This window comes from Leptodactylus fuscus, chromosome 6 (genome assembly GCF_031893055.1).
Source record: "Leptodactylus fuscus isolate aLepFus1 chromosome 6, aLepFus1.hap2, whole genome shotgun sequence".
Lineage (NCBI taxonomy): Eukaryota > Metazoa > Chordata > Amphibia > Anura > Leptodactylidae > Leptodactylus > Leptodactylus fuscus.
The window spans coordinates 153,765,361-153,788,588 of NC_134270.1; the positions used below are offsets into that span (position 1 = coordinate 153,765,361).

Sequence of the window (23,228 nt, forward strand, 5' to 3'; positions counted from 1 at the left end):
CAAAAAGACAGCTGAAAATGTAGAACGCCGATGGAAAACATCTTGGTAAATTCTTCTGTACTGTCATAGCACACTTTTGCCAGCTTCTTGCTACACTTCTTACATCTTCACACAAAATTGTCACTCAACTTAAGCGAATTATTGTATAATGGTAACAAAATTTTGATATTTTTAGACTTTGCTCCTAAAATTTTGAAAAAAGACTCCTTTAATATTACCAAGGGATGTTCCATATTCAATGCTGTTGGCTACAGAACGAAAAGTAATTGCTGACAACACAAATATGTTATTTAATTGAGTGTACGGAAACTTTTAGAAAAATTTGGTTACGGTAATTTGCCATAAACTTTTCATCTATGAAAACTCTACACGACTTATTTTGTCTGCAGTTTAATACTGTGTCCTTGGTGTTATGTAAGTATTGAACTTTACTATAAGATCTTCTCCGTTAGATGAGGTGGGTAGGAGAAATGGTTGAATAAATATCTGGTCCATTAGCAGTGTTTAATGGATTGATAGTCCAGGGAATGTAGCAATTTTGCCGTGTGTTTTACGACAACGACTATCACGCATCATAAACCTTTCCAATTGACATTAAAAATCATAGTTCTCAATACTTCTCAGACTTACAGCAATTCTCCTTCTCGATCCACTCCGTGCTTAGAATACCAAATGATCGGCAAGCTTCTCCATAGGCAGCTAAAGAGCCGCATAACTGGATCTTCTTATTGTTGTAGCACCCGTCCAGAAAACAAGACTCATAAAAAGGAACTGGGTCCAGCAGACCGTAACATGGCTGGAAGAAGCCTTTCATATCGGTCAGTTTGAGGCAGTAGCCGTCACTCTGAAGCTTCTGGATTTGGACATTGTCACAAGTGGAGGCGTACTGAGAGTACTGTAGCTCATTGCAGCTGAAAAACAACATTTCGCCATTAACACATACGGTACTTACGACTGCAATGATGTTTTCAATTTTTTTTAATGGTCTACTAATTTTCAGAAATATAGTTAGTCTTGTCTATGCAGAGGCTTCGGGCCTAGTTGTGCGACGTTTCTGATGTCACATGACCCGGGCCTGCGTCCCGGGTCATGTGATTTCCCGAACGTCATTAAAGATGGCCGAGACCACTGAGAACTGCAGCGGAGCGGGAGATAGGTAAGTAACAGTGTTTTTTTTATGTTGGTATCCCTCCTGGTCTCTGATTATTATACTCTGGGGTCTGAAAAGTGTTCACAGTGGAACATAATACATAATACTGTGTGTAGGGACCACTATGGAGCACAATACTGTGTGCAGGGACCACTATGGGGCATAATAGTATGTGCAGAGACCACTATGGGGCATAAAAGAGCATGCAGGAATGTGGGGGGGGGAGGTCAGTCAGGGTCATGGGAGGCCCATATCAAAAGTTCACCACGGGGCCCCGCCATTCCTAGTTACGCCACTGGTTGTGACTGGTATTGCAGCTCATTCCTATAAATTTAGTCCCTTCCCTCCCTTCTTTACTGCACCGTAAACACATCAAAATAAAACCAGTGACGTAATGGCATTATTTCCCATTCCACCCCAAAAATATTTTTAGATTTATATTTTATACTCCCGACACATTGGATAGAACTTTAAAAGGACGCTTTTGAAAATATAACTTGTCCTGCAAAAAACAAGCCCTCATATGGTTATTTCTTTGGAAAAATGGTAGGAAACAAAAATAAAAATTGAACGACCATGTCAGTTAGGGGTAAAATGGAGCTAACCTGCAATAATTAATGTGACCATAGATAAGGATGGCGCTGTTTATAGAAAAAAAAGATCTTTTCTTCTAAACTCAGGCAATCTCTTTAATCCTTGCCCATTTTTCTAACCTTATGGAAATCCAGATTAAGGCCTATACATTGGAATATTCCCATGTCTATCGCGTATTACACACACTTAGAGGACACAAACCTTTTTTGCATGCCGTTTGTCTTCCAGCTTTGCGCCAGCACCACGCTGCTCACTACTGGTTTCCCTCTTAAAGTGACATAATCGTCAGTCATATCTCCATTAAAGTTACCACAAAGGCCGCAGACTTTATTCTGGAGTCTCTCGCTGATGGAAATTTTGATGATGTTGAATCCGTTGTAGTGAATCTGAATGTCAGGACTTGTGTCGATTACCAAGAATCCCTCCATGCTGTATATCTTAGTGGACAGCCCAGTAACAAACGGGACTGTCACCTGTGTTCCATTTACCTAGAATAATAACAATGCAAGGTTAAGAGTTGTTGCACCATAAGAACTCATCACTAATCCGATACTGGACCCCGACCAGCCACAAAATAGGGGGTGCCATGTTCTCGTCCTGTGATTAATAAAGTAATGGTTGCGCATGCGCGCTGCTGCTCCATTTCACTTCTAAGGGACTGGTGGAACTGAGAGATGTGCGGTATTACATAACCCTAAATAGTCAACTGAATTTAGTGCACTATCAGCTTTCACGGTATGCACCTCAGTGCTAGAGATATCAGTGCTTTTAGTTTCGGAGCGTCACATCATTAGGGATCCAACTTTCCAGTGATCAGTAGATCTGGGGCAGCATCATCTCTGTAAATGGAGCATCAATGCACTTGTGAAAGGGAACTTCCAGAGACTGCAGATCCACAAGTTCCATAGAAGTGAATGGAACTCTGGCCCCCAATCACTAGGTCCAGTCATTACATGCTATACATGTACGCCTACCCACTGAGGCCATGTGAAAGACGTGACGGCATCACTTTCAGTCGGACAGGAACAGTGCCGCACCTCCTATGAGGCGACCTGAAGCGACCGCTTCAGGCGGCGCTATGCCAGGGCCACAGGGAAGGCGGCATTTTTGCTGACCTAAGCCAGTCCAGGAAAAGCTGTCCTGGACTGGCATAGGGTCACCGTCACTGAGCGGTGGATTGGGGAGGCCGCTGGAGCAGCGCTGCTCCAGCGGCCGCCCCTCACACTCAGGCAGAGAGCAGGTCCTCTCCTTGCCTGCTCTCTGTCTGCTAAAGACGATCGCTCCGCTCGGCCCCGCCCTCTCCGATCGACCCCTCCCCCTCCGCTCGGCCCCACCCCCTTACGATAGGCACCGCCCCCTCATCGGGGGGGGGGGGGCGGCTTTCTGATGTCCGCGGCAGAAAGCCATGGTTCATCCCTGGACAGGAACCATGCGAAAGACGTGACGACATCACGTTCAGTCGGACAAGAACCAGAAGCCCCAGGAACCAGACCATGAAGCATTCGAGACCCTCCAAGTGAGTGAGACTTTTTGGTTATTTTTATAATGGCACTTCCATAATTAAACAAAATCTTAGAGTAACCCTTTAAGGCTGAGGACCCACTTTGCAGAAACTAAACTTTTTTTTGTTACAGATTTTGCAGTGTTTTTTTTCCAGGAGTGGGTTGAGCAGAAGGTAGAAGTATAAGAACTTATATATTTCCCATTCCTTTTGTAGCCATTCTTGGCTTTGTCTCAAAAAAACCAATGCAAAATTTTCAACAAAAAAAACGGCATCGTGGGGCGACAGCCTAAATGAAAGATGGATACAAAGGTTTTTACCTTAACACACATACAATCTTGATCATCATGTTACCAAACTGTAAGTATGGGCAGCTTTCATGGCACTGTGCTATGTAAACTTACCACCCTGGAAAGATCTTGTGTGTTTTACTAAGGATCTTACTACACATTAGACTACGGGCAACCGAGTCGACTGATTTTTGGAATTTGATAGAAATGTTGCAAAAAAGAGGATCAAGGATGTTATATTTCAACATGCTCAATCCTTTGTTCTCATGGAAGATGAGGTGACAACGTCTTACTCCCCTTTCCCCATTCAGAACACATGCACACCAGGTTGAACATAGTGTGTATCGGTATGAAGGGGTCAAGAGGAATAGCTGGTGGCCACCATGTATGGACAACTTTTTGTGACTTTTTGCTACATATCTTTAAAACTTCATAGCAGGTCATTTGTTCGTTGGATCTCTACACATCTCTACGCTCTACAATTTCAATGTGCAAGAGCCGATTTACAGATGAAATTGTCTCGGTGCTTGTGAGAACAGCCGAAAAGAATAATAGCCTTGAGAGACTTATGAGGAGAGTCTTCCAACTTCGGACAATAGGATAGTATAGTGTTTATCCACTCTTTTCTTCGAACTTGGCAGCAGATCCTCTGTGGATTCCAATCTAAAGGCCTCGCTACGGATCTCCTATGGGTTTAGTTTTTTGGACTTCAAAAGAGCCACAGGATTTTCACTTTTTTTCTTGACTATTCAACAATCTGACACTTATCCTTTGTGATTAGAATCTGTCATTTAATAGTGTAGAGGAGCCTTCCCTCCAGGACACCCAGCTTTTCTTCTCCATCACTATTCTAGTTAGGCCAGCTACGGTATAATACAACTGTGGGAAACTGGATTTATCTTGGTTCATACTATTTAGAATGGGTACTGTCACCTGTAAAAGTGTCCATTAATATTGTCCGTTTCGAGTACCATCCATATTTAAGGGACCCCTAAAAAAAAGGATGGATTTCATTGGTCTTTTATGACCCAACCCAATGGACCATTTTTATGGAGGCAAATCCATTAATGACGGACTTATTGACTTTAAGGAGGGTTGTATGGCCAACCAAAATGGATGAATATAGATGTCAGTATTTTTAATGGGACCAAATTTTCTGTCCATCAAAAAATTGGACGTATAAAAACACTCATTGACTCTCATTGTCTTTACAATGGCCGGTGATGGGTTTGAGGTCTCGTAGCTGTTTTTTAACGGTTGAGTATTAACATTCATGAAAAGATATTCCCATCTTAAAATTTTATGATATATTTGTAGGATACGTCATAACTTTGTGATCAGTGGGGTTTCAAACTTTGGTACCAATCTGGGGAACAAAATGAGTAAGTTTTTTTGCACAGTGGCCTCTACTGAGTTGTGGTATGACACCACTCTGTTCAAGAGAATAGGGATATAGGAACATAATTTGCAAGACTATAAAACATACGTCTTCCACTTTTAGATTATGAGCCCGCAATGTTGATCCAGAGTAAGGGAAAAGTTAAATAGTTACATAGTTTTGGATGGAGACATCATTCCATCAAGTCCAACCTACAATCCCTACAGTGTTGATCCAGGAGAAGGCAAAAAACCCCATAAGGCTCATGCCAATTGCCGCATTTCAGGGGAAAAAATTCCTTACCGACTCCAATCTGGCAGTCAGTATAAAAACCCTGGATCAACATGTCCTTAAAATTTAGGGTACATAATCTGTCCAGGATAAATTGATCTATGCTAAACACCTTCTCCTACCTTCTACCTTACTCACTGTGCCAAAAATTGTATAATTACGTAGATTGCCAGGGCCACCGCAAGCACATTTTCCGATTTTCAGGTGACATTCTATTTTCCAATATCTGGAAACAAAACATCACCAATTCTAATGCACATGCTGGCACTCTGGCTGTATTGTGCAGGCACTGGCAGCTGGCAGATGACAAGAAGAGGAGGTGCCAGTCGCCCAGATGAAGTGACGTCCATCCCATGCTCAGAAAGCCTGTTCGGAAGACAGGTAAGTACGATGGGGTGGAGTGGTAGAGTTGGTTAGGAAGGGCAAGTAGTGGGAGGACTAACTAAGGAAACAGGGATGGGGTGTGAGTGAAAAAGGGAGTGGGAGTGAATGAGAGAGGGAGGGAGAGGGAGGCAGTGAGAGAGGGAGGTGGTGTGAGTCAGTTCTGAGTGAAGCCCAAGGCAACATAGTAGTTGTAGGAAAACAGAACAGGAAGATGCCCATGTAAACAAATGCTGAAGATACCAGGAGCTCACAGAGAAACCCAGAAGTCACTCAAAACACTGCTAAAGGTTGTCCTTACTAACCCATTAACAGCACTAACAGACCATTTTTGAAAAAGGAAGGCTTGACGTACATCATGACCGCAAACATCTTCATTTACATGGGTGTCCAAATACTTATTGGTAGACAGTGTATAACTGGTAATGTATTAATAAGCGGTAATAATCCTTACCTTAACAGTATTGCGATCATTGATGAGGATTTGCTCTTCATTGATGTAGAAGTATACCGGGGATATGACAGTCAGGTTTGGTGAGGACCACTTGTCAAAGTTAATAATCAGCTGAAAGGAGATGTCTGGGAGCTTTTGGCAAATAGTAGACAATACAAATGCACAGTTTGCTGGGAAACGGAGAAAAGCACCATCAAAAGTCCTGAAGACACCTCCTCCGGCAGCGATGCAGTAAGAGCTTTTCTTGCTGAAACAGCCCCGTACGCCATTCCTTAGCGCACATTCTTCATCTGACTTGCAGTGTCTTGGATCACACTGGATAAGATTCCTTCCAAAGCAGCGGCACCGCCTGGTACAGTCGCTATTCCAGAATAATTGCTTAGGCTAAAAAAGAATAACATAGATTATCTCCATAAAAATCACCTACGAAGTTTCCAAACATTCTGCACCTGTATTTGTAAAGCTTTTATTTTGGAAATAGGAGACCATACATGGCGACTGTAAGTATTCTGTAAATCGGCACAGATCTCAAACTAACGTTTCATAGGGAGCATTGTTGTAACCAAACACAGTAAGGCTGGGTTAACACAGGGTTTTTTGGATTTTGACGCGGGAATCCGTCTCAGAATCCGGTCCAAAAAACGCCTCTTGTGGCTAGCCGCGACTGTCGTGTCATTCCGAAAGTCACAGCATTCCGCTTCAGATTAGGCCCAAATGAATGGACCTAGTTGGGAGGGAGTGTCGCGCCGCAGATGCCCGTGGCTGATTCAGTCGCGGAATCGACGGCAAGAAAGGGCAGCTCGGTTCTTTTTTCCGTGAGTGAAAGTGAACGGCTCCCATTGAAGTCAATGGGAGGTGGTTTTTTTAGACGGATTCTCACGCGGTTTCCACGTCAAAATCCATTCCAAAAAACCAGTGTGAACTTACCCTTAACCTACATATTGGCATGGCTATCGACTGCATCACACATTAGCCGTTCTCTGATCCGTCATATGGACGCACCGTAAAAATCCCATACTCATCAGTTCCCAGTGCTCCAGTGTCTCCCACTGCAGTCCAGTCATGCTGCACATGGGGTCTTGTTCTGGTGGAAGTTCTCACTACACGTAACCACTGAGGCCAATCACCCATTGTGGTCCAGTTCTGCTGCTGATGGGGTCTTGTTCCAGTGGAGTATTTGACTCACATGACTTTTGAGCCCAATCAGTGGCCTAAGGAAAGGACCCGGGATGACACTCACATGTTACCTTTGATATCTCATGCCCTTTCCTTAGGCTGCAGATTGGCCTCAGAAGTCATGTGCAGTGATGACCTGCCAGAACTAGACCCCATGAGCAGCAGGACTGGACCACGGTGGGAGATACTAGAGCACCAGGACAACTGAGAATGGATTTCCCTCAAATTCCTTGCCAAAACCGATTTATCCTGAACAACCCTTTTAAGTCGGACCCCCACTGATATGATATTGATCACCTAAGGATCTCTCATCAATATTTTAATCCAGGAAAACTCCTTTAATACATGAATTTTTTTGGCTTTTTTTTAAAGTCCTATATAACTACAACAGTGTCTCCTGTAACAATCAAGTTTCCGCATCGAAAAGTCATGACCAGAGGCTAGGATTAGACTCCAGAATGGGACTCCGGACCAGAAGGAAATTGGTAACATGAGAATTATTCAGTTATTTTAACCCCATTGGTATGTAAAATACAGTGACAATTCCATAAGTGAATCTATGGTCAGATGAAGAGGGACATTAAACTGAGGGAAATTGAAGGGGTACATTAAATTGGGACAGATGGAGGGGGACAGTAAACTGTTGGAGCACCAGGAGGATGAAATGATAATGTGGAGGTGACTGTAGGGGCATTATACCGTGTAGGAGTACGAGAGAGATGGTATGGGAATGGGAGGAGTCAAAGTAGAAGTGGGTAGGGCTAAATTTGCTGCAATGTGCACTGTGCACCACATGTTCTGTCCCTCTTTCTGTTCTTTGAAAGTTGAGAGGTATAGTCTTGGGATACCTTGAGATTACACGGAAAGGAATGGAAGGACACATGCTATTGTAAGCACTAGGAATATGTTGTAAGCCATAAAATGCTTGGGTCTAGATTGTTAAGCAGCTACAGAATCCTCACAATGCTGTGCTAATCTAGTATTACGTCTGCTTACTTCTTCAAAGTTGTGTTTTTTCTCTTAAATATCCATTTCATAGCATTGTATTTCCTTACCTCGTAGTATTTGCCATCAGCATAACAGCCACAGTTATGGGGAAGAATACAGCTTTTTCCATTCAAGACATACCCAGGATCACACTGGCATCCTTCTACACAGTAATGGTTGCAGTCACTTTTTAGGCGAATGGCGGCACAGCGAGGCTGACACACGCTAACACAGCTCTCATAGTGACTGTATGCAGGGCAGGTCACATCTGGTGAAATGGACAACAAGTTACACACTGAATATGTGAAAAGTAGATGAAAACAAGCTAGTGGTGACAATTAAAGGGAGTCTGTAAGGTCTATTTGGGACACCAAACCACCCACAGGTTCTTAGAGACTGGTGGTTTAGTGTCTCAAATCACCCTGTTATATAGTCATCTGCAGCCACAATAAAAAAAATAACAAACCTTTATACTCCCCTTCCTCTGTATCCTGGCACCGGCGCTGTTCTTCACTGAAAACACCTTGGCTTCAGTGCGCATGCGCCGTACCTCCGGCACATGCGCAGTGAAGCCAGGGAGTACATCCTTGGCATCACTGACGAACTGTGCAGGTGCCGGGAGCACCAGAGAGGAGTCCGATCAGAGTCATCTCTAGGGAAGTATGAAGGTATATTTTTCTTAAATACAGGCACAGATGCATTCAAAGCAGGCCAATTTGGGACACTAAACTTCCAGTATATAAGGACCTTTGGGTGGTTTAGTGTCCCAATTCGACCTAACAGGTACCTTTTATGTGGTAAATTAAAAAAGTGTCCCTTAAAGTTTTCTCTACTCAGTTATGTCTACCGTCAGGGGAATTTGTATACTATAAAGTGGCATTCTTCATGTTGAGGCCCCATTACTGATACAAAACCAGCATGACCACCCTACACTGGAAATTGAACTATCACAAAGGCTGTTGAGCCATAGGTTTGCTTTAATTTAATTCTTGGCACAATTCATGGACACCTTAAGGTTTGCGTACCTCCTTAATCTGCATGTACTACCATATTTACATTCTTCATGATTATGTGCATAGTTATCAACTTTCCTGAGTCTTTGGCCCACCAGAATTTTTTTTTTTCTAGGGGGCTATCCCTAGGAAATAGACCCCTTTAAATTGAGGTTGGACCATGATTGCGTTATAGCCTGTGCCCACTGATATCCTCAGGTACACTGGTGGGCCAATCTGACACTGGTCGCCATCTTACTTCTGAGGTCATTGGCTTTCTCATTAATTGAGATTGATGTCAATCTACGGTATCTATAAACATTTGCATTTAAGGTGCACCTATTAAATTTGCCATATCTTACTCCAGCACCCATTAGATCAATACTAGTTATTGATGTCTTAAATAATAAAATTGACACTTACAACAAGAGGTGTGGTTCCTCCAACCAGTGACAGCGATGCCTTGAGTCTGGCATGTACTTGCGTAGTTCTGTAGCCAGCTACAAGCAGTCTCCACAGCACCTCCATCGATGCAAGAGTCAAATAAGCAATTTTTGAAGAAAAATCTGGGATTGACTTTACTATGGCACTTGGCAAATACCGCATTTCTGTTGGGAATAAAGCTACAAAGCTGTTGAGCTTTCCAAAAACCATCCACCTTTGTGCAGGTTGGACATCTATCTCCACAACCAACCTGGCAGAAGGTGTCTCTTTTCACCCAACTGTGACCAAACTCATTGACATTCATACTTATGAAGCCACTAGAAGTCTGTAGGTCATCTTCCATATTGCCGTTGTACCTTCCACAAAGGCCATAAGTGCTGTTTTGTAGGTAGCGTGGAATGGTGACAGAGAGGAACGTCTTCCAATCGTATACAACTTTTAGGCCAAACTCAGTTTCAATGACAATATGAAAACCAAAGGCAAAGATATTGACTTTTCCATGACTTAACTTGAGAGGTAAGTACAACCTTTCATTATTTACCTGCCAAGAAAAGGGCACATAATAAACTGTGGTTTCATGTGAAAGGAAGGTTAATAATTCATAAGATCAAAGTTATAAATCCAATAATGTGAACTTTGCTCAACTTTATGGTTCAAGAATACACTAAACCATTAAAAACTATAATTATTCATGTTGCATATTGCCCATAGACTATACATCTTAGGCAGCGGCCAACTTTTTTGGCCAACAACTGCTCCACACTCATAGTAGGCTCCGGTGAGCAGGAGAAGGGAGGAAGCCATACACCTCAGGTAGTATGGCTGATGGCTAATCAACTGCTTTCGGAGGAGGGATGGGAGGTCCTCCATGCACATTAGGTGGTCAACAAAGCCAGACGAAATTAATAGGTTAGGCCAACAATCATCTATGTGTAGTTAGCTCAATGTTAGACTGAGGTTCTTTAGGCTCATCAGATAAAATTATTTTGTGGTCGCACTTTCCAACAACCCCAAGGAAATAGACCAAAGTACCCTTCAAATTTGGAGCTTCTGTTGGATCATGATGGTGTTAGAGCCTGGGCCTACCAGAGGAACCTCTGATACTTGGGTGGGCCAATCCGAAACTGGGTTAGATTAAGATCTTGCGCACATGGCCAAGCCTTATTCTAAGACTCTAAATGCTTTTGTGTTGTAGATCCATAGACATGCCATATGCCATCATATGACGTTTCCATGACACAATATTCACCCACCCCCAGAAGCTATAGTTCAAGAGGAGAATAAGATGGTTCATGCCACAATAATTTCATATGGAATCTATAAGACCAAAGCAATTCTGCTCATTCCGATGTTAGGAGTCCAGTGGGTAATCCTACTCAGTGATCGGCAGCTATGTCTTCATACACACTCCTCCAGGAATGGTGATCGGTCACCAATTAGGACCACCAACTTGACTCTTAATCCAAGAAAAAGTTGAGATCCAATACATTACTATTGCTGATTTTTTTAACCACACAACTATATATCAATCTACTCGTCCTCCTACTCTATCTCATGCCACCCGCAAACTGGACTAACTTTTCAATGTGATCGTCCTTCTAAATCTCTAAAAAACATAAAATTTACTTACCAGGACAGTGTGTTTATAGGCTCGATAGATGACAATATTATAATTGTAAACTTCTACCTCCACTTGCTTTACCCAAAGTGCAAGAGAAGCGTCTCTGTCCTCATTCTTAGCGGTAACGGTAAATCTTGGAACGGTGTCCGCTTTGGAGTTAGTAACCGTAGTGCAAAGAATAAGAGAACAGCTACTCTGGAAATCAAATGGAAGTCCATCGAAGGTAAGGTAATGTCCATATCCTGAGACAATGCATGATGCATCTGTACGGGGTTGGCAGTAATATAGTCCATTGTCTTCCATACAGTACTCTTCATCCTTACATGGCGTTGACTCACAATAAACGCTGTTGTCTGATCCATTACAGTAACAAAGAGATTTGCAATCCAAGTCAATCCAGAAAGTCTCATTAGTTGAAACTTGGTGGCCCTCAAAGTTACAGCCACATTCACTCTTTGGCACGCACCGAGTACCCTGCAAAGCAAATCCTTCGTCACACTGGCATCCTTCTGTGCAACTATCGGAACAGACTGGGCCTGTGGCTAGTGTTTCACAAGTTTCTGAACAGGTAATGCATTCTTCAAAATGGCTGTTTTCTGGGCACATGAGAGCTGTAACATTGTAATAAATTGGATTATGAATAATGTCTGAAAAATAATGATAACTATTCTACAAAAATTCTTAAAGGGGTTACCCAAAGCCACCCAAAACAAAAAATTAAATAAACTATTTCTAGGATAGTTCAGAAATTTGAGACTGGTGGTGGTCCAGGACCCAGTTGTTATATACACAGTGTATGGAGGTGGAAACAGGGGGCTCCATACGCTGTGCAATGGCTGTTACAGCTCAGCGACTACACAGTGTATGGAGCTGTATACTTCCATACACAATGTGGAGACCCTCACCAATCTCAAATTAATAACCTATCCCAAGATTTTGTCATAAATCTCTAATCTTGGACAACCCCATTACCAAAATATAAGGGTAAGTTTTACTTATATTTATAGCAATATCTATCCAATGGGCAGCTTGTTCTTTATGCCTAACCTTATAACATAACCTTTAAGGGATTTTTTCTTAGTTTTTTTAAATCCATCTGTACTTGCAAACTAAAGCTAAGTGGAGACTCTGCCACTTTTCTCTCTGCCGGTATCAGTTTTGAAATGGTGGAAAGCCAATGGAACTCTAGTAGACCCTATTATAGTCAATACCTGGCGCCGATGTGAACTTAGCCTTAGGGGGCATGCACACAGAGTAAAGCGGCGCTGATTCTGCAATGATAACTCACGGCATAATCAACGCTGATAAAAAGACTCCCATTGACTTCGATGGGTTCCGATTCCCGTGCGGAACACATTGACATCAATGGTAGGCTTTTTAGCCCATTGATGTCAATGTGTTCTGCACGGAAAACGGAAGTCAATGGGAGTCTTTTTATCAGCGCTGATTCTACCATGAGTTGTCGTGGCAGAATCTGCACCTCTTTACTCCGTGTGAATGCCCCCTAACATGCCCTATAATAGACTGTTTACATGGGGGAATGTTAAGCTGATTCCACCACAAAATCATCTCTATATTCTGGTCTCTTCTTTTTTTCAGCATTTACTTAACACTCTCTTATTCTATATCTGGCTTTCTTTTTGTAACTTGAACTAGAAAAATGAGGCATAAACCATAATACTGTATGTTGCTGTAGTCAAGGACATGACACTCAGTTTTGCTATCTGGATAGAATTCTGCCTATTCTTCTAATTTGTCTACAGCAATGCAAACAATACAAAGATTTTGAAATCTCGTCCACTTTGCTTGTATGGAAATACACTGCAGATTATATACATCTAATTATGAAGAGCAAAATTTACAGTGCATTTGCCACATGTGAACATATCCTTTAACTTTTCTACCAGTTTGTAGCATCTGTGTAACATCTGTAAATAGCTGGCTGTGCTGCAGCTAAGATTTGAAAGCACACTGTTACTGGCTACTATCAGCTTTCTTTCTCTAAACGTCAGAGATATTATTAGGGACTGGGAGATATAGGCATTAAGGACGGAGGAAAATAATGGAATACAGGAATAAAGCGATGATGAAACATGAGAGCTAGTGAACAAGGGAACATCCTGGTTACACAGTCTTTACATCTAGCATGGATTAATGGAATAGTTACACTCACTAGATACAAATCTGAAAGTAGGAACAGGCTGTAAATAGGATTTCCAAAAATGTATGAAGGAATGAAAATTCAGGCTGAAATTTTGCCCAAAATTTGTGAATTTAAACAGGATCTTTCATGAGTTGGGGCACAGTTGGGTTTTACATACCGCCGGAAAGCCGAAAGTGCACTGAATTCAGTGCACTGTCGACTTTCACAATCTGTGCCCCGAGTGAAGAACTATCGATGCTGGGACCGTAGCTCTTCACAGTCAGAAGGGCGTTCCTGACAGTCAGTCAGGAACGTTCTTCTTTACAGCAGCACCTATAACGCTGTACTGTGTGAGCGGGGAGGAACGCCCCCTCCCCTCCTGATAATACTCGTCTATGGACGAGCACTGTGAGAAGAGGGAGGGGGTGTTCCTCCCAGCTCATACAGTACAGCGTTATAGGCACTGCTTTGAAGAAGGGCGTTCCTGGCAGACTGTCAGGAATGCCCTTCTGACTGTGAAGAGCTATGGTCCCGACACTGATAGTTCTTCACATGGGGCATAGAGTGTGAAAACCGACAGTGCACTGAATTCAGCGCACTGTCAACTTTCCAACAGTATATAAAACCGCCTTTGCCCCAACTCATGAAAGGTCCTCTTTAAAGGGAACCAGTCAACTCAGATTCTTACCCCTAAATAGAGAAATGGCCGCAATATGTTATCTCAATGATCTCCTGGTTATTTATAACCAGTACCTGAAGATTTCCTTTTTTTAACAAAACGGGAGATATAATGGACTGGCTCCATGGTATTGGGTGATAGTGCTGATTTTTTGGGGTAAATGTTGGCAACAAATTCCCTTTAAAGTATTCTCTAATATATGTAAAATATTTTACCTTGTCAAATGTGTCCGAACAAGTAAGTAAATTCTGCTTGGGTGATTAAAAGATCTAAAATTAGAAATATAATTTCTATGAACTTACGGCAGAAATTTCTGCTCCTCCACTGGCCAACGTCTACTGCAGCATTTTGGCACGCCATGGCATAACGGCTGACTGAGTCACAGAGCTCTGTTTGGTTACCTCCACTTTGGCACAAACGAAATAGGCAAGTCCTATAATAAGCAGATACGTTGACCACAGCGTGGCAGTCCAGGAAGGAGCTATTGCTCGGATCGTTGATGATTCCACACTTTGACCGACTTTTGTAATATTTGAGCAGTTCAGAGTCATTATTGCAAGCCTTAAGCAAATCTCCACATTCTCCATTGCAAATTTCATCAAATGTAGTCCAGCTTTCTAAGAATACAGCCACATTGTCTGTACATTTGCCATTTGGGAAGCAGAATTCGTCTTCACTATTTCCATTGAAGTAGCCACATAGTCCTCCTGTGCAGTTGTAGTAATATGTGGAGAGAGTGATGTGGAGTAGACCTTGGTCTGAATACTGTATCCGAACAAGTCCCTCTGACTCAATGACTGTTCCATTTTTGTTACGATACATTTCCAGTTCACCAGATGGCAGATAATATGGAAGTTCAACTTGAAAGCCATTAACCTGGAAGATCATGAGACATTTGTTAACACGAGTCAAAGCTTAAAGGGGTTATCTAGGATAAACTGTGTTTAGATAACAGGCCGGGACAGGTGAAAAAAAAATACTCAACTGTCCACGGTGCTATGGTGTGTCCCAACACCATCTGATCCTGCTGCTCCAGTGTTTGGTTTTGGTGGAAGTCCATGCTGCATGTGACCGCTGAGGCCCATGAGCGGCCTAAGGAAAGAATACGAAACATCACATGACATTTGAAAGTGATGTCCCGATTCCTTTTCTTAGGCCGGTGTGTGGTCACATGTGTCGTGGACTCCTTCCACTACAAGATACTGGGACAACAGGATTGGACCATGTTGGTAGACATTGGACCACCAGGGAGTATTTTTCTTTTTCACCTTCCCTGGCCTTATAAAAAAAAATGGATTATCCTGGAGAAAAAGCAAAAACTAACTTTGTACTATTGTTAAGTCATTATTGTGGGCTCCGAATAAACTCCAGAATGAGAACAGGATTGTTTGCTGGTTGTAGCTCAGAGGTCAGGATCGGTTTTGGAGATGTTCTAGAAAATAGACTTGGATAGGTTTGTTTTAGGTAAATAAGTTTGGCACAAACTGATAGGAAAATGATTATATTCTGGAGTATCTTTAGACACCAGATTATAATAGGTGGAAGCCCAGGGGAGGTGTAAAAAAATAACCTGGGTAACATCATTCACTCCAGGATCACCACTTAATGGGGCGCTAACATCATAATGGTCTCAGGGCACCCAGGAAGGTGAAAGAAGACCTGAGAGAGCGCTGGACTCCACAAGGATACCCCGAAGAGAAGAGGGAAGGTGAGTATAACTTCTATTTGTTTGCACCTCCCCTTTACCTTCACCTATTATACTCTGCACTGGGGTATAATAATTTAACTACGGGGAACAAACCCACAAAGTTTCGAATTCAGTTCAAACCTGAAACTTTTGTAAAATTTCGGTCAAATCTGGCCTGATCCGAACCAGTTTGCTCATCTGGAATGATAGACAACATGGGCCATTGCTTCCTCCACCACCCAAAGACCCATAGGTAGCTAGGGTTCGACTCCTCCAGCCTTGAACCCAGAGCTGTAGAGTTGGTACGCCAAACCACCAACTCCAACTCCTTTATAAATGTCTTGAGCCGTGGTCAGAGAGAAGCTGCAGAACGCCTCTAATTCTAATGTCAAGTTCTCGCTATTTTCATTTTTTGACTGTCAACTTTTTGTCATTGAATTTATGTAAAGTAAAAAGTTTATTACAAAGTTTTTTTTATATTCATTTGATCTATTGATTTATGCAAAGTTGGAAGGTTAGTGATCATTTAATGCTGCAATAATCCACATTTCGGTCAGCCTCGAACCTCATGTGATATGAGACAGAGTTCACAGAACTAGTCGACTATCAGCTGAGAAGATGCAACTGTGTTCTGTCCAGATAAGGAGCAAATGCATGCTATATGGTCTGTTATATGGTCTGTTATATGGATGTATTCCAGATACACATATGCTCATGTGAAACAACAGAGATAGTGAAATGAAGTGAAACACAAAAATATGTTGGAAAATATTTCAGATTTTCATTACATGATGATCAGTCATGGACATGTTATTAACACATTAAAAAAAATCAGTAAAAAGTAAATTATTTCCAAATATTTTTAATAAGATTATCTTTTCTTTACATGTTCATTAATACAGTTATGGACAAGAAGCGCAAGGTTTGAAATATTTTATAAAGAAAGGAATACTTTAGAACTTAACGTTGGACTGTGTCTTTGCAAATTGGTGGGGGTCTTACTACTGAAACCCCTACGGGTCAGGAGAGCAGGATATTTCATTCCCTATTCTGAATGGAGTGGTGGATGGCAGTGAGTGCACTATTTCATTTATTTGAATGGGATTACCAAGATAGCTGGATTATAGTGCTAGACTATTTTCAATGCCCCATTCATTGAAATTAATGTGTCAAGCCGGGTCTGACTTGAATATTCCAAATTGATCATCTTATTTATGGAACCCCACAAAAGGAAATTCTTCTTGGGTGAACTGAAATGGCCAATGATTTGACCAACAGCGGTCACATGAGCATGCCAATTATCATGATGTCATGTCGCTCAATGTATCCATGTCCCCACTGAGGGCCAGTCACAGGCCTCAGCGATAAACCCTGAGTACATGACATCACCAGGAGATTGTTGGATGCTGTACAGAGGCTCAAAAGAGGTGAGTGAAGGTGATTATGAATGTTTTTTTTTATTTTTTTCACCTTCCCTGAGGCTCAATCAATTCTACTCTGAGGTGTGAAGAGACTGCAGAATATAATAATGTCATTTTCACTTTGACATAACTTCAGCTGTGTTTGTCTTAGGGAGCTAGAAATTGGATGGATAGGTTCCTAGGAGCCCTGACAGTGTCCTACAATATGTTTTATAGATAGGTTCCTAGGAGCCCTGACAGTGTTCTACACTATGTTTTATAGATAGGTTACTAGGAGCCCTGACAGTATTCTACACTATGTTTTATAGATAGGTTACTAGGAGCCCTGACAGTATTCTACACTATGTTTTATAGATAGGTTACTAGGAGCCCTGACAGTGTTATACACTATGTTTTATAGATAGGTTCCTAGGAGTCCTGACAATGTCCTACACTATGTATTATAGATAGGTTACTAGGAGCCCTGACAGTGTTCTACACTATGTTTTATAGATAGGTCCCTAGGAGTCCTGACAGTGTCCTACAATATGTTTTATAGATGGGTTCCTAGGAGCCCTCACAGTGTTATACATTATGTTTTATAGATAGGTTCCTAGGAGCCCTGACAGTGTTCTACACTATGTTTTATAGATAGACTCCTAGGAGTCCTGACAGTATTCTACACTCTGTTTTATAGATAGGTTCCTAGGAGCCCTGACAGTGTTCTACACTATGTTTTATAGATAGATTCCTAGGAGCCCTGACAGTATATTACACTATGTTTTATAGATAGGTTCCTAGGAGCCCTGACAGTATTCTACATTATGTTTTATAGATAGACTCCTAGGAGTCCTGACAGTGTTCTACATTATGTTTTATAGATAGACTCCTAGGAGTCCTGACAGTATTCTACACTATGTTTTATAGATAGGTTCCTAGGAGCTCTGACAGTGTTCTACACTATGTTTTATAGATAGATTCCTAGGATCCCTGACAGTATATTACACTATGTTTTATAGATAGGTTCCTTAGGAGCCCTGACAGTGTTCTACACTATGTTTTATAGATAGATTCCTAGGAGCCCTGACAGTATATTACACTATGTTTTATAGATAGGTTCCTAGGAGCCCTGACAGTATTCTACACTATGTTTTATAGATAGGTTCCTAGGAGCCCTGACATTGTTATACACTATATTTTATAGATAAGTTCCTAGGAGCCCTGACATTGTTATACACTATATTTTATAGATAGGTTCCTAGGAGCCCTCACAGTGTTATACATTATGTTTTATAGATAGGTTCCTAGGAGCCCTGACAGTGTTCTACACTATGTTTTATAGATAGGTTCCTAGGAGTCCTGACAGTGTTATACACTATGTTTTATAGATAGGTTCCTAGGAGCCCTGACAGTGTTATACACTATGATTTATAGGTAGGTTCCTAGTAGCCTTCTACATGTACGATTTAGCTGTCCGCTTGAAAAATCAGACATCTTTGTAAGCGGACACTTAAGGACACCTACGGACAGTAAAGGACACTACATGGTGTCCCATTTAATATAATGCAAATTGTAAAGGGACGCAGCTAGTGTCCAATGCTAAAATCTTGCGCAGACATTAGCATCGGACACTAGCTGTCAGACACTGATGCTAGCGTGAACCCAGCCTTATTTGTACCAAACATGTTTGACTCAAATCTAATCTTGGAAATGAGCTACACGAACCCAAACCATAACAAATCTGGAGAGGTTCACCCATCTCTAAATAGGACCTGTGCTAAGTTTTGCCTCTGGGCTCATGGCCACAATATGAACCTGTGTGTATGGGGTCAGAAGAAAAGAGTTGGTCAGTGTGAAAACCGTTACAAAGACGACTAGCACACTGACAGAACATCGGGGACTAATGGGATAAAAACACTGAGACCATTGCAGAGTATCCTTTCAGCAATGTTTTTTTTTTTTATTTTTTTCCTTCATTGGCTCGGTACATGTACTACCATGGGCATATACTTGGTAGGAACCTTTCCCAACTTCCTCTTGTGCTGAAATTGACAACTAAAGATCAAGTAGATCCTTTCAGGATTTCACATTGTCTTGGGTTTAGGCAGCATAAAGATCCTGGCAGGTTCCTTGTACATGTGTAAGAGTAAGTTCACACAGTGCTTTTTGGTCAGGGTTTTGAGGCCGTAATCGCCTCAAAACCCTGACCAAAAAGTCGGTCCCATTGAAATCAATGGGAGCCGCTCAGGAGCTTTTTGGAAGAAACGGCTCCCGGAAAAAAGAAGCGAGATGCTCATTCTTCAGGCCAAGTCGCCTCGCGATTTGGCCTGAAGAAACTCCACCCTCCGGGCTAGGCCCATGCATTGGGCCTAATCTGGAGCGGAGTGCGCAGCTTTCAGTCGCGGTGACCCAGTGTAAAGTGACCCTTAGTATTTCGTTCTTTATAGTATTATTTTGATCTCTTGGAGTAGTTGTAACTATAGGGGTTGCAGTGGTATAAGGGCTACCAGGCCCAGGAGCTAGAAGAGTCTATGGGTTACCCTAAGTATACTAGGACTCAGGGATGGATTGGGAGCTGAAAGTGGCCCTGGAAAAAAACTCAAAAAGTGGCCCCATTTTATAGGTGGGCTGAGAGGCATAGTCAGCGCAAGTAGGCTGGGACAGACCTACATGGAGGGACAAGCAGCAGTTCTAAGTTACCATAGTTAACATTTACAGCAGTCCTGTATACAATTATTGTACATAGGGGGAGAGACAGCAGTCCTGTGTAAGTTTCCATGCAAGTGCTAATATAGTACTTTGGGGTTTCCTCACAATACAGGGTACAACAAATGGAGGCCCAGGGGAGTTTAGGAAAAATAATAAACTGCCACTGGTCGGTGTTTCATATCTCAGGGTCACCGCTGAGGCTCAGTGGGCTCCAGTGGCCTCGTGGGTTGCATTGACATACTGTAATAACAGGGAAAGGGGGCATTGACAGAGGTTTGGAAAGATGGGAAGCTTGTGTGCACAGACATGATGTGAACAAGTGGTCCAGGCCGAGGTAGAGAAAGAAAGGGAGATGTAAATGTTCCTAAAATATACTAATGGGATACATCTGATGGTTGAGGAGAAGCAGCGTGGGAGGGGCACAAGCTGAGCTTTTCCACCAGAGCCTGTGGGCCCAGTGACGTAACTAAAGTCTTGTGGTCCCCGATGCATCTTTTGTCCAGGGCCCCCTACCCCATCTCTACAGTCAATTCTTGATAGTGATGGTTACGGGTGCTAAGTAGTTTAAAGGGGCTCTATCACTGGGAAAAGTCATTTTTAACCAATCACATCCTTGCATAGCCTTTAGAAAGTCTATTCCACACCTACCTTTATTATGTAGGTTGCCTCAGTGGTTTCTGAATAAGTACGTTTTTATTCACATGCTAATGAGCCTCCAGCCAGCACAGGAAGTTCCCAGCAGCACTCGTCTCTGCTATTATCTCCTATGTGTGTGTTCAAACAGGAAACTGCGTCATCAGCAGCAGCAGCCTCCCATAGGAAACAATAGCAAAGAGGTGCACAAGGCATCGTGCACCAGTCTAATTAGCATATGAATAAAACGGACTTATTCAGAAACCACTGAGGCAATCTATATACTAAAGGTAGGTGGGGAATAGACTTTCTAAAGGCTATGCAAGGATGTGATTAGTTAAAAATGACTTTTCCCAGTGATAGAGCCCCTTTAATCCACCTTAGTGTGGTTAGGGTAATCTGTGGGTCTCCGTGGCTTATGGCCAAGATGGAAGCTGCAATCTCAATACTGATGTCAGGGTTTATGGGCCTCCTGGGGCCCAATACAACTGCACCCCCTCAAGTTATGCCCCTGTGTGGGCCTTTCATTATGCCCCTGCATATTAGTACATGCCCTTGGCCTCAGTTCCACAAGCAGGTTGTATTGTGTATTTTTAAGTCTTGTTTAAAAGGTTTTGTTCAGTTCATTGGTACGTTTACTTTCTGAACATTTTATGATCAAATTTCTGTAGTCAGTGACAAATATTCCCAGCTGGATCTGTTCTGTATCCTAGAGTAGCATGATGATGGACAGAGTGTAGTCTAATGCTGGACAGGAATGTAAGGCCCCTTTCACATCATGTAGAGGAGATCCCTATGTCATATATGTCTTTTTGGCTCAAAAACAGGATCAGATTGCAGAACAGGTAAGACCGGAGCTGTGCTGGAGCATGGCTACCATATGTGATGTGATGGGCCCAATGTGCATACTGTATTGCCAATTACGTGCCTAATTTAACCCCTTAAGCATATAGCTATTTTGGCCTACAAGACTTTTTTGTATGTTTTCTCTCTTTTTTTTAATTTTAGCATTGAATTGTTTGTTTGTTTGTTTTTTAATTTTTGATTTATTTATTTTTGTAGGATGAGGAGCATTTTTAAAGGGCACCAATTTGTGGTACATTTAATGCATGGAAAAAAATATATATATATTTTAAATTTCACATGATAAATCAGTTTGTGAGGGTATATTTGTTGCGGAATGAGCTGTTGTTTTTATTGATACAATTTTTGGATACACCTGACTATTTTTAAGTCATTTTTTAAAGGTGATCCAAAGTCTTTGACCACACTATACTATGTCATACTATTATGGCACTGAATGTTAACTACATGATAGGATGATATAATAGTATGGTGCGAGGCAGGTCAATTTGGTCATACCATTACTTAGGTCATTGCCCTATTCTTGTCCATGTTATTAACTTATCTCAGGTCAGATTCAGACAACCAAGTTCGGGTCGGGAAACTTGGTCCTAAAACCCAGACCAGCTCCACCATACTCAGGATGTTCGTTCAACTTAGGCCTCGTTCACATGTGTGTTTGGTAATCCATTTGGGGAGTCCGCATGGGGATCACCCGAAGGGACTGCCAAACGCAACGACAAGTGATGTGCAGTGAAAGCACATGGACCCGATAGACTATAATGGGGTCTGTGTGCTTGCCGCACAATCTCCGCACTGAACATGCGGACATGAAAGTAGATTGTGAAGAACTTTCCTGTCCGCATTGTCTGTGCGGAAATCTCGCGGCAAGCACAAGGACCCCATTCTAGTCTATGGGGATCCGTGTGCTTTCACTGCACACTACTTGCAAATGCGTTGGGTATTCCGTTCACGCTCCTGAATGGAATACCAACGCAGATGTGAATAAGGCCTTAGTTGCATTTGGGCTGGTAAATCTGGTTGAAATGCAGACTGAGTTTTCCAGACCAAAATCAGATGTGTGAATCCGGCCGGGGTCTTGCTACATGTTACTTGAACCTTAGTTTCAAGACTCCAAATTCCTACAAAGGACGCCAGCTTTTCGTTGAATATAATGCATGTTATCTGTGACAATTTTTAGAATCCTTGAGTTACTTATGTAACTTGCCCCATTAATAGTAATGCTTTTTACCTTAATTTCGGAGGTGCTTCCCCCAGCAATTTTTATTTCCTGCTTGGCCACTTGGATTCTTAGAGGTCTCACCCAGTTTGGTCCCGAATCGAGTTTCTTCTTGCTGATGTCAATCTCAATAAACTCTGGTTTGTCAGGACAAGATTTTAGCAGAGTATAAGAATATTCCATGGGGTACGGGAAGCTTACTGAGTCAAACGTATGTATCACTTGGTTCTGGCTGACCAGGCAGACACTTTCTCTTTTTGGGTAGCAGCCTTGATATCCATTCTCCACTGAGCATATCTCCCCGTCGCGGCAGGTGGTGTTGAAGCATAATATGTCGCCTCCATCTTCACACCAACACTGTACGGTGCAGTCCGCTGTCGTCCAGAAGGAATCACCGACTGCATAATACTTTCCGTCCATATCACAGCCGCACTTGTTTAAAGGGACGCAGACATCGGCACTGAGTATATAGCCATTATCACACTCACATCCTTCCGTACAGGGAGCATTGCAGAACTGCGGAGCTGTCAGGTCCGAACAAGTGGCAGGACAACTGCTTGTGCAAACGGAATAGTGGCTGAACTCAGGACATTGTACAGAAGCCGCTGAAAGGAGAAATAAGACATTTTACAATC

At 42.3% G+C, this 23,228-nt stretch overlaps 1 protein-coding gene across 1 annotated transcript in view; it reads right to left on the reverse strand.

Moving 5' to 3' along the window:
- TECTA (tectorin alpha) overlaps nucleotides 1-23,228 on the reverse strand; it is a 93,404-nt gene that overhangs the window by 18,392 nt on the left and 51,784 nt on the right. The window contains exons 8-15 of the mRNA XM_075279126.1: nucleotides 22,606-23,198; nucleotides 14,384-14,957; nucleotides 11,269-11,870; nucleotides 9,618-10,179; nucleotides 8,271-8,470; nucleotides 6,040-6,423; nucleotides 1,946-2,232; nucleotides 631-911 (exon numbers count right to left, since the gene is read on the reverse strand). Coding sequence (XP_075135227.1) covers nucleotides 631-911; nucleotides 1,946-2,232; nucleotides 6,040-6,423; nucleotides 8,271-8,470; nucleotides 9,618-10,179; nucleotides 11,269-11,870; nucleotides 14,384-14,957; nucleotides 22,606-23,198 — 3,483 coding nt within the window. The remainder of the gene's footprint in view (nucleotides 1-630; nucleotides 912-1,945; nucleotides 2,233-6,039; nucleotides 6,424-8,270; nucleotides 8,471-9,617; nucleotides 10,180-11,268; nucleotides 11,871-14,383; nucleotides 14,958-22,605; nucleotides 23,199-23,228) is intronic.